The sequence below is a fragment of the Schistocerca nitens genome, chromosome 4 (assembly GCF_023898315.1).
Source record: "Schistocerca nitens isolate TAMUIC-IGC-003100 chromosome 4, iqSchNite1.1, whole genome shotgun sequence".
Lineage (NCBI taxonomy): Eukaryota > Metazoa > Arthropoda > Insecta > Orthoptera > Acrididae > Schistocerca > Schistocerca nitens.
The window spans coordinates 343,333,038-343,345,826 of NC_064617.1; the positions used below are offsets into that span (position 1 = coordinate 343,333,038).

Genomic DNA, 12,789 nt, shown 5'->3' on the forward strand with positions numbered 1-12,789 from the left:
TGAGATGGGCAATTGGTTGGGTGTTACGTCAACAATTTAAGTTCCGCAGTGATTGCAGCAGAGTTGGTGTACAACATGGCTGCTTTCACAGATGGTCTTGCCTCTTAAGGGGTTAAGGTGGGCCTGTGACAGAAATGGAATAGGAAATGTTGGGTGGGTGGATTTGATAGGTCTTGCACCTGTGTGTACCACAGAGATACAATAACTGTGTCAATGAGTTGGGATTGGCAGTGGCATAGGGATGGGCTAGGATGTTGTGCAACCTGGGTGGGTGATGGAACATCACTTTAGGAATGGTGGGAAGGATATTGGTTAGGATGTGCCACAGTTCAGGGCACGGTGATAAATAATGAAAGCCATGACTAAAGATGTGGTTCAGTTATTCCAGTCCTTGGTGATACTAAGTGATGAGGGAGGAGCTCTTTATGGCTGATTCTTGGGGGTGGTGAGAGGATTAGAGGTGGGTGAGGATATGGCACAGGAAACCTGTTCACGGACTGGGTTTGGAGAGGTAGTGCCTGCTTGTGAAGGTCTTCGTGAGACCTTCAGCGTACTGGGCAAGTTAGTTCTTGTCCTTACAGGTACACCATCCATGGGTGGCCAGTTATTTCTTGGTGTGGATGGGGTAACAGCTGTCAAAATGCAGGTACTGTAGGTGACTGGTTGGTTTAATATAGACAGACATGTGAATGGAGCCACCAGAGAGGTGGAGGTAAACGTCCAGGAGAATGACATGTTGGGTTGAGGAGGAACACATGAAGCAGATGGGAAAGAAAGTATTGAGATTATGAAGGACTGAGATAGTGTGTCTTGGCTCTGAGCTTAAATCATATAGATATCATCAGTGAACCTGAACCAGACAAAGGTTTGCTGTTTTGGGAGGCTATGCATGTACCTCTAAATGGTCCATATAAATGTAACATAGGAGGGTACCAAGGGGTGCCCATGACTGTTTTGTGGATGTATTTATATACCTTCCCCTCGAAGGAGAAGTGCTGGTGTGTATGAAGATATAGTTGATAAGGTGTAAGAAGAATGAGGTAGTGGCTTTGGAGGCTGAAGGATGTTGGGAGAGGTAGTTTATGATAGTGGGAAGATAATGGATGTGTGAGATGACTGTGTATATGGAGGTGTCAGCAAGAGTGATGAGTTTGGATCCAGGAGATAAATGGGTGGGAATGATGGAGCATTGGTGGAGGAAGTGGTTGGTGTCTTTGATGAGAGAGGCCTTGTTTTGTGCAGTTGATTGGAGGTGTTGGTCAACACACGAGGAAATTCTTTCAGCAGGAGCACAATAATCTGCTACAGTGAGACATCCAGGATTGTTGGAGTTGTGGATTTTGGGGGGTATTTAGAGGATGGATGTGCATAGTGTCATGGTGAAGAGGTAGATAGATTCTGGGAAGAGGTTCTGGGATGGGCTTAAGACTTTCAGTTGAGACTGAAGATTATATTGGACATCTGGGATGGGATCACTCTGCCAGAGCATTTAGATGGAGATGTCAGACAGTTGGTGGAAACCTTCTGTCAGATAGCCCCTGTGATACATCATGACAATGGTGGAGCTTTTTTCTGCAGGGATGATAGTTATGTTAGGATCTGTTTTGAGATGAGTATGGCTGTTGTTTCTTTTGCTGACAGTTTAGTTTTCTTTGGAAGAGCTCTGGGGAAGGATGGTGACACCAAGGCAGTGCTAAGGAATTCTCAGAAGATGAGCAGGGCTTGGTTGGCAGGAGGGGGGGGGGGGGGGTTTGGTCCTCAGCTGGAGGGTGGTATGAACTGGAAGAGGCAAGCTTCTATGTTGGGATTATGTTGGCTTTGGTTCGAGGGATTGGTGGCAAAGAAGTGTTTCCACTGCAGGGATCAGGGAAGGAGAGTAGGTGTTTAATAAGTCTAGCTTGATTAAACCTCCATCTGGTGAGGCCTTTGAATAGGACTGCAACTTCTGTGGGATTGAGGTTTTTGGTGGAAATTTAACAACAGTGTTTTGTGTTAGTTTGGTTTCTGAGTTTAATACAGTGTTCGGAGCATCTGGGAGGATGTGGCACATTGAAAAAATTAGCTAGGCAGGGTGTGGATACTATGAGGAGTTGATAAGGGAAAATCAGTGAGGCAGGGCGTGGATACTATGAGGAGTTGATAAGGGTAGTCACTGTGAATGGTTTGGATGTTGATGGCTAGTGATGCTCCAAGGCAGGAGTAAGATGTCAACAGGTGGACAAATTTTGGAACTGGTATCTGGAATGCTCTTATAGGTGTTGGAGGGCAGGATTGTGTTTGAAGTCCAGTTGGCGAGTATGGTTAACAGCAAAACTCTCAGCATTTGAAGAAGACAGCTGGGCTACCCATTGAGATATTGTGCATAAAATGGAAACAATTCGGCAGAACACCCAGAAGCATGCTGTGATGAAGGTGTTTCTTGGGAAACTTTTCTGACAGCAATAAGAAGCTTTATAATACAAAAGATTATTAAGACTATTGAAAATAGCCTTCCAGAAACACACGTAAGCTACTGTTCCAAAAATTACAACTCATTATGCTGCCTTGATTATATATCTGGTAGGTCTCATTATTTGTGAAGAAGTTTTAGAGAACAGAGAATAGCATATATTTGATATTTACATAAGAATTATAATATCATGTTAAAGGTGAAACTACATACAGGACTTTCACACAGGAAAGTGTAAACACTGAATCACTGCAAAGCAAAATAAATCAAATGATCATATTGGAAAAAATAGTTCTTAATGTGTACCTCCCAAACAAGTGCTATTACAATGTATAGAAAAAGTTAGAAAATGACCAATAAGGTACTATTCTATAGGAAATTCAAATGCTTACTAAAAAAGTTTTTGCAGGAAACAGGGTTTGTTGTTAAGCATAATCCTTATATAACGCAATCACCTTGCTTTAATCCCTTCTATTTCCTTCAGTGAAATGATGTTGCATGTATATTCTACTGAAACACTGTCAAATAAGATGTACCCACCGGATGCAAATGGGATGCGATTGTTAAGCTTGCCGAATACATTACTACTACGTAATGAATCTACTGGGAATCTTCACGTGCACTGTTCTTACTTGGATTCACCAATTAACAAGGCACAGGAAGCTCATGCACAATCCAAACCCCTCTAAAATCTCATTATAATGGGTTGACACTTATGCTAAGAATGTGAAATTTGAAAAATGAACTTTTAGTACAGGCATACAATGAAATTATTTTCATTTAATTAATTCTGTCAGAATTGCTCGTGTACATAAAAACTATTATAATTAACCTTTAATGATGCTCGTAGCTAATGACCATGTATATTATGTTGTTTAATGTAAGTAAAGTTACAGCTAAACATCTTTTAATAAAACCATAAGAGTAAAATATCTTAACCAGGATAGCTTTCAAGCCAGGTATTTACTGTTCTGTTTTACATGAGCAGCTTCAAGATGAGGATAAAAATCATGCATTCCAAGCACTTATACAACAAATACACTCAATGAATATCATAGGACATGAATGGAGAGGCTACATAGTGATGAATCCCAGGGGTAACAACCTACAAGACATACAGGTAAACAAAATTCTTTGTTGTTAGTTAGTTTGTTACTTGTTCTATAGATTGTAGTCACTATAAACTTTATGACATTCAAAGAGTGGGGTATTGTTTATGAAGAAACAAAACTTAATTTCACCATGAAGAAAATACCAATTTTTCACAAACAGTCTTGTATTCAGATCCTGCATCAGTAAGTCAGTGTTTCCAGTCAGTGTGTTAATACTACTACTTCATGGAGCAAAAATGTTGCCACATATCTCCTGTGACTGACATTTGTAACTAAATTAGAAAAGACATAATGGAATATGTATCACTATGAACTTATATTATGTAGCAGGTCTCCCACCAACTAATTTTCATTTCATATGCCTTAACAGATCTGCAACAAACAGAGAAAACCAGTGTGGTTTGTTTTTTCTGGACTTGGTAGCCAATGGCCAGCTGCAGGGCGAGTGTTTCTGCAGCTATCAATCTTAAAAGATGTCATAAGACAGTGTGCTGAGTCACTTTATCCATTCAAAATTGATCTTTTTGAACTTCTCGAAGATGAAGATGATACATACACAGATCACACTAAAGCATTCATTTCCATTGTTACAGTACAGGTGAGTGTTGAGTTGCAATTGGGTTTTGTAGTAAACTAGGAGAAATAAAATAATGCCACTGTGCATATATGTTAAGAAAAAAGAACTTATCATTTTACCAAATGAAACAAGAAAAACTGGAGCAAAGCCAACACTGAAATTGTTGAAAAACTATATTTCAGAAGTCTAGATTTGTAGCAGTAAGTAGTCTTTCTCCTTCATTTTCACATGTTTTTGCAACTCTCAAAATGGCCAGCTGCCAAAAACTGTATCTGTTTCTGCAACCTAGTGAAGTGTCAGCCTCTTTCACATTTTCAGTTCTCACAAATGGTCTTACATCAACAATATACTTAAATCTGTTTCCAATTAGTAAGTTTATTTAGTTCTTGAAAATTCTTGCTGTTTTATTTTTATTTTATGTACTTATTTGTCGTTAGATCATTTTACTTGAAATCAGATATGATAGCTTAAGAAGAAGCAAGAAGCTGCTGAGTTTCGTGTTACTGGACTGGTTATGGTTACACAGATATTCACAACATATACTACATAAAATGTTCATGCTACCTACAAAAACAAAAAGTTCATATATGTTATTGCATCCCATAAATAGTTAAGTATACATATACAGTTCATCTTCTTGGAGATTTTTTTCCTTTGTATTGTTCATGTTGCCTCAATTTATTTCACAGAATGTATAGTACTGTTTCGTGTTTGACAATGAGAATATTTAAATACACAAAAATGGAAAACACATGATAGATATGATAATACAATTGTGTGAGATAAGTTTTCACTCTGTTGCTAATTCTTTGCTTTAGTCACACACACATTTACCCCTAAGCACATAGAGTTTGTGTTTAGTAGCTGTGATGTTTGTGCAGGTATTCTTTATGCTATAGGGACATGTCATAGTATGTAGACTTTAGTTTTTGTTTTAATTATGAAAATATTTTTATATCCTTTATATCATGTGGGAGATAACTGTTCGAAATACGCACTGCTTCTGTAAGGTCCTTATAAGTTAATAGTTAGTATCAGTCTTTACATGTCATATGGCGATCATTCTAATTTTAGTATTAAATAAGTGCAGAGCTTTATTCAGTGTTCCTTCAAGTACACCGTGTTGTGTGTGTGTGTGTGTGTGTGTGTGTGTGTGTGAGAGAGAGAGAGAGAGAGAGAGAGAGAGAGAGAGAGAGAGAGACTGTGCAATACACCTTACAGCTTGCTTTTGGAGTGTAACCATTCTGAGAGAGAGAGAGAGAGTGACTGTGCAATACACCTTACAGCTTGCTTTTGGAGTGTAACCATTCTCGAGTATGGCTGGGAATGGTGGTACTCAGTTTTTAGTGTCAGGAAGCTTGTAGTACACCATCCTGGGTGTGATAGCAGTGAAGTGGTGTGTGGATGCCTGGTAGTCATTCAGCATGTCAGCATTAAAACATCAGTGTTAGTATAATAATTTACTGCTCAATAAACTACAGCAGTTACATTGAGGCTTGGAGAATACACCATCTCCAGGTCATAAGTCGTAGGCAGCCTATGAAGGCCTGCAGCTGTCAGCAACATTATGAATCCGGTAAAGTGATGATGGCAATGACCCCACAAACACTAATTGCAGCTGCTGGTGGTAAGCAGTGTATCCACACAGCAGACTAAAGGCTACCCATGTGTACTTGCTGAGTTGTGCTGAGGCATACCACATCACTCTGTGATCCCACTGTGGATGAGATGGCTCACAGCAGCATCAGCGTCCACCCACATGAACGGAGGCAGGTAGCAAGGAGTTTACCTGTACAAGTGATGATGACTGAGTGGCTGCCCATTTCTGGGCTTGAATGGTCAAGTCCTAAGGTAGCAAGCTGGTGGCAGGTGAAGTAAGACCCCAGGTAGACTGCTGGTTGGGGGGTGCTAAAGCACATCATCAGACTTGGTGTAAGCAGCAGGGATGCAGCTAGCAGTGACAGGGTCCAGAGGTGGTGACTTCTTGATACATGTTAGTTATTAGCTACATGTTCTATAGATAATCTGAACAATTCTTTTACCAAAATGATGTGGAATAGGTCAGGATATGTATACATGATTAGTGTTAGCATTAATTAACACATTATCATTTCTTTGCTACTCGTGCAGCTGCACCTTTTTTTCTGGCTACCAGTTTTTAAGTAGAAATTTGTCACTGGAATACAAGGAGTTGTCCAGGAGATACGATCTTAAATTAAATTTAAGACTCGCTTCGCTACCTGTCAGACATTTTATGTTATTGGGCAAATGATCAAAAAATTGTATTGCTGTTTATCAAACTGCTCTTTGAGCCCCTGACAGTTTTAACAATGGGCAGCAAAGGTTATTTTTCCCTGTAGCATTTTAGGTCTGTACATCACTCTTCTTCTCAAATTGTGATGGATTATTTATGATGAATATCCTTGTAGGCTCGTAAGACTGATATGCCATTGTAGGTACTCTCTCAGGACTGCTGGCAGGCAGACACTGATTAAAAATGATGGGTATGCCATCTCCTGATGAAGAGGAATACAAGTTCTACCAAGATCTCTGATACATACTTCAGGGCATTCCTTCCGCAGATAAAGTCCTGTTGCTTGGAGATTTCAATGCTCAGGTTAGCAGTGATTTAAATGCCTGGAATAGAGTCATTGGTCGCCACAGAATTGGAAAATGCAACTCAAATTGTCTTGAGTTTTTAACTTTATGTGCTGAATTTGAACTCTGTTTGACAAATACACATTTTCAGATGCCCGATAAATATAAAACGACATGGATGCACCCAACATCTAAGCACTGGCACCTTCTAGATTATGTGATCGTATGGAAAAAAGATCTTGGTGAAGTACTGATCTCACATGCTATGAGAGGCACTCAGGGTTGGACAGACCATCGACTTGTGAGGTCCAAATTAAACATAACTTTGAAAGCACCATATCCAAGTGTTACACAAAATACCATCAAAATTATCCAGCAAAATCTTGGTCTGCGATCAGACTATGAGAGCAAAACTGTAGGATGCATTCGGTTCTGATGGGCTTTTGATATTCAAGTCTGCCTCTGTAGATGAGCACTGGAATGTATATGCTACCAAACTGCGCAGATGTGCCACAGAAGTCTTGGAAAACCTTAGAAAAAGAACCAAGTTTGGTTTGACAGTTCAGATGCAGAGCTTGTTAATGGTTTCAGAGCATCTCTTCACAGTCATGATCTTGCCAACTGCAAAGTAGCACATACAACCTGAAAGTGAAGGTGCACTCCCTCAAAGACAAATGGTGGCTGAATAAAACCAATGAAATGCAATCATATGCTGACACAAACCAAACAGGCAGATTCTTTGATTGCCTGAAAACTATCTTTGGTCCACAATCAAGGAAGATAGCACGTATTAATGACAAAGATAAAACCTGTCAGCTGATGCAACAGAGTGATATTCTTGCTTGGTGGGCAGAATATTTTGATGACGTTCTTAATCCCAACCATCAGACAACTGATATTCCATACATAGAATAACCTGAAGGCCTGCCAGTCGATGAACAACTTGCTGATGCCCCTTCATTCAGTGAATTCATTTCAGCATTGGCTAAGCTGAATAATAACAAATCAGCAGGATTAGACAACTTACCATCAGAGCTCTATAAATATGGTGGACCAAACATTATGAACCCACTGTTTGTTCTAGTTTCAAAGATTTGGGAGTGCGAAATAATTCCACAAGATTGGAAAGATGCAAGATTTACAAAGGAAAAGGTGACATTTCTGACTGCAGTTCTCACAGGGGAATCTCTCTTCTATCAGCAGCAGGGAAAGTCCTGGCTCACATATTCAACAACCAGCTAATGCACCCAGCAGAAAAAGTGCTACCAGAGACCCAGTGTGGCTTTCGACTGAACAGAGGCGCAGTGGATGCCATATTTGTTGTCAAACAAATGCAAGAGAAAAGCTTAAAGCAGCATCAGCCTCTGTTCATGTGCTTTGCAGACCTCGAAAAAGCATTCAATCAAGTCCCACGGGAAGCTCTCTGGACTATACTAAAGAAAACCGGCTGCCCTGACAAAATTATTAATTTGATTAAACAGTTTCATGACGACGCGATGGCAAAAATCCACCATGTAAATGAGCTTTCAGAACAGTTTCCTGTGACATGTGGTCTAAAACAAGGCTGTGTACTGGCTCCCACACTCTTCTCACTTTATTTCACAGCTGTTATGAGAGACATGATCAAAGCCTGCAGTGGGAAAATGGGTCTTGACTCGAGAACAGACAAAAGTGTCTTCAACATGTCTCGCCTCAGAACATAAAGTCGCATAAATAAAGTATCTATCTTAGAAATTCTTTACGCAGATGACGTATGCATAATGGCTAATTCTCCTGAATCTCTCCAAACATACATGAACCTGCTAAATGACTCTTGAAGAAGATTTGGTTTAGTCATAAGCATCACCAAGATGCAAGTCCTTCAACAACCACTTAGGGGTTCCAATGCAGATGAATGAACAACAAACATTTGAAAAATGTGTCACACTTTTATCTAGGTAGCCAAACTAGAAGTGACAACAGCCTGACAACAGAAATTGCAGCTCGTATAGACAATGCAGCCTCAGTTTTTGGCAAACTGAATCACCGAGTATGGAAATCACACGATCTCAGACTACAAACTAAAACTGCGGTCTACAAAGCAATAATATTACCAATTTTACTCTACACCTCGGAAACCAGATGCTGTTATAAAGCTGACATTAGGAGGCTAGACACCTTTCATCTTCGCTGTCTGAGATCAATTCTCCACATGAAATGGGAAGACCGTGTTCCAAACACGGAGATTTTGTATCGCGTGAAACGGCCTGGCATTGAAGCTCTCTTAATGATACATCAATTGAGATGGAGTGGCCATATCATACACATGGATGACAATAGACTTCCCAAAGCAGTGTTCTGCTCAGAGCTCTTGTGTGGAAAGCAGTAGCAAGGTGGCCAACAACTGCGATATAAAGACACCATCAAACGCCACCTCACAGCATTTGGCATTCCGAGCAAACGTTGGGAGGAGCTTGCATTGCACTGATCAGAGTGGTGCTCAACTGTACACAAGAGTGTGGAACAATTTGAGCATATCTGCCTAAAGAACGTGGACGATAAACGAAAGCTCTGCAAATCTACGCCAAAGCCTAATTACATCTATATGCATAAATCCACTGGGCAACTTTATTGCACTCTGTGTGACCAGATCTTAAAAGCAAACCTCAGTTTTGCAAGTCACATCTGAGCCTGCCACAATATGGACTAAACAACTGATGGAGTTGCTGTCGCCGGACACGGCGAGGAGGACATGATGATGATGATGATGATGATGATGATGATGATGATGATGATGATTAAGCCTTGGGTTCCTCCACTCATTTGCAGTGTTTACAAACCACCCTGATACATTGGAATTGCTTGCCATGTGAGCAAGTAGATTCTGTTGTAACTGTGTTTGTCAGGCTCTGATCTGACCTGCTTCCATGGCTCTTGCATTAGCTATGGTAGAGATGTTTCTTCAGGAATGCCAAAAAACATAGTAGTGGCACTACTTTGTTTGTGTGTTTTTCCCAAGACAAGTACTTGTCGACCACCTCTCCCAAGAATTTGCAACTGCTTGTCTGTGTAGGTCTGTGTACCAAACTTAAAGGCTGATATTTTCAGTGTAGCCATTTCTGTCAGCATGGACCTACATGAGCCTCAGTTCTTTCCATTTATGAACAAATTTTTATTACTCAAATACTGGGTTGCATTTTCTCTATTCAGAGAAATCCTTTTCTCCAGTTCATTTTCGGTGGTACTACTCACTGTAAGAAAGCTAGCATCAGCATACACAATGAAATCTCCACTCTCTGTCATACTCCTATAATTTGTGTAAAGAATGGAAAGTAGTGGACTCATTATTGACCTTTCAGGCAAACCATACATGACTTGTATTTTAGAGCAGATATTATTTATAATTTTCTTTTCTGTTTTATGTTTCATATAAACACATAGTCTTCTGTTTATTCTCATCAACTATGGTATAATGTCAGCTATTTTTCTCTCAAATGGTATTGATGAAGTTTCTGCAACAGCATATCATGATATACATAATTGGAAGGTTTGAATAGATGTAGGAACAAACAACAAACTTCCTTTTGGTCTCACATTTATGGAAACTGTTACGAGCATTTATTAGGATGTCATACCTGTCCACGTTGTGGACCATCTGTCTTTGATATTGTCTCTATTACTTTTTAAAATACTGGGGTTATAACTGATGGGTCTGTAATTTTCTGGGTCATACTTCTGCACATGAATCACTTTTCTGGCTCTTTCATAAACTAGTTTATTAAAAAGAGGTCAGTGGCTGTAATAAATACTACGGGCAGCGCTTAAATAATGTGCTAGATATGCAGTACAATCCAAACCTTCTATATTTTTTTCGTTCTGCTCATTATTTTTGATACTTCCCTCTTTTCAGTATGATAAAGGAAGAAACATAGTGTTACATTTACTTTCTTTTCTATTATTTTTTTTTTGTTTTGTGGCATTTTATTCCACGAGTTTTACTACAGTGGCGTAGTGCTAATAGGAAATGGGGCTGACTTAATGTGTATCTGAAAAATTCTTTTATTCCTTTTTAGGTATTGTGTTGCCATTGCAGGTAAATTTTTTTAGTTTGTTAGAACATATCACATTAGTCTTCAATTTATATTACGTGATCAGTATTTCAACCCCTATGCTGCAATCTTCTTCAGGGTCTTGCAGTGTCCTCTGTTAGCTGAGTATTCAGTTAACTGTGAACACCACATGAGGCTGAAGAGGAGTCTAGCAGAGGTTTGAAATGTTGATTATGTAGAAAAATTGAAGAATACAGTCACATGAATTTGTATTTCAGAAACTCTGATAGATCATGTCATCACAAACATATCTCAAATTTCATGTATCAAATACTGTAATTTCAGACCATTACACACTGTTATTAGATAACAGTGACAGCTCTCTTTCTGTTCCCATAGGCCAAAATGTTGGTTTGGTTTTTATGTTTTTGGTACCTCTTGTACAGAAGCTTCAGTTTCTCTGTTGCTTTATATGTTTGATGTGATCCAGTCTTATCTCAACTTGCTCATTACATTTTTGTTTTTCTTAGGGCATGTAGTTGAATTGCAGCACATACAAATAACTCCCTTTTTCTGATCCAAGCACAACATTTAACATGTTTATATTAGTTTCTTTCATCTGCTTTACTTTCATAGAAGTGACATCATTCAGTTCTGAGTTGTCTATTATTTCTAATAACAGGGTGTCATGGGCTGAAATTACAGTATTTGATACATGAAATTTGAGGTATGTTTGTGATGACATGTTCTATCAGGGTTCTTGAAATACAACAGCTGTTTTTCTGTTACAAATTTAGATTGTGAACTCTGGGCAGATCATAAATATCTCTTGGATGAAACTGTGTTTTAATGTTATTATTATTATTATTATTATTTGGGCAGTTCTTCTTAAGAAAATGGACTGCTGTTTTCATTCAAGTAATTAAATTCTGAAACTATCCTTATTTTTCCATATTTTGAATCCATATATTTTAGTGCATCTTTAATGTTTGTCATGTATGCAGTTTTTTCAAATGAAATTTCTAGTAGTTTTTTCTGCTACCTCCTTTCCCATGTTACATTCTGCTAAATGCATTTTAATAATAATGGAGACAGTCCATCTCCCTGCCTTATGCTTGTTTTAATTTCAAAAGATTTCAGTATTTCACCTAAAAATTTAACTTTGGAAACTCTTTTAGTCACAGTTTGCTTAATAATTGCCCTTTTTTTTTATTGTCAGCTCCAAATTCTTCAAGAAAATGAAAAGTGTATCTCTGTCTACATAAACATGAGCCTTTTTAAAATAAACAAAGGGTGCATAAAGTATTTGGGCTTGAAGTTTCTTATACTTGATTCATAGATTTATGTTTAATATCTGTGTATGAACATCAACAAAAGCAAAACGAGGATAATGGAATGTAGTCAAATTAAATCGGGTGATGCTGAGGGGATTAGATTAGGAAATGAGACACTTAAAGTAGTAAAGGAGTTTTGCTATTTAGGGAGTAAAATAACTGATGATGGTCGAAGTAGAGAGGATATAAAATGTAGACTGGCAATGGCAAGGAAATCGTTTCTGAAGAAGAGAAATTTGTTAACGTCGAGTATAGACTTAAGTGTCAGGAAGTCGTTTCTGAAAGTATTTGTATGGAGTGTAGCCATGTATGGAAGTGAAACATGGATGATAACTAGTTTGGACAAGGAGAGAATAGAAGCTTTCGAAATGTGGTGCTACAGAAGAATGCTGAAGATTAGATGGGTAGATCACATAACTAATGAGGAGGTGTTGAATAGGATTGGGGAGAAGAGAAGTTTGTGGCACAACTTGACTAGAAGAAGGGATCAGTTGGTAGGACATGTTTTGAGGCATCAAGGGATTACAAATTTAGCATTGGAGGGCAGCGTGGAGGGTAAAAATCGTAGAGGGAGACCAAGAGATGAATACACTGAGCAGATTCAGAAGGATGTAGGTTGCAGTAGGTACTGGGAGGTGAAGAAGCTTGCACAGGATAGAGTAGCATGGAGAGCTGCATCAAACCAGTCTCA

The 12,789-nt window shown here is 38.9% G+C and overlaps 1 protein-coding gene across 1 annotated transcript in view; it reads left to right on the forward strand.

Annotated features, from left to right (window-relative positions):
* Nucleotides 1-12,789, forward strand: part of LOC126252298 (fatty acid synthase-like) — a 199,155-nt gene that overhangs the window by 86,569 nt on the left and 99,797 nt on the right. The window contains exon 7 of the mRNA XM_049953180.1: nt 3,932-4,159. Within this exon, the coding sequence (XP_049809137.1) occupies nt 3,932-4,159 (228 nt within the window). The remainder of the gene's footprint in view (nt 1-3,931; nt 4,160-12,789) is intronic.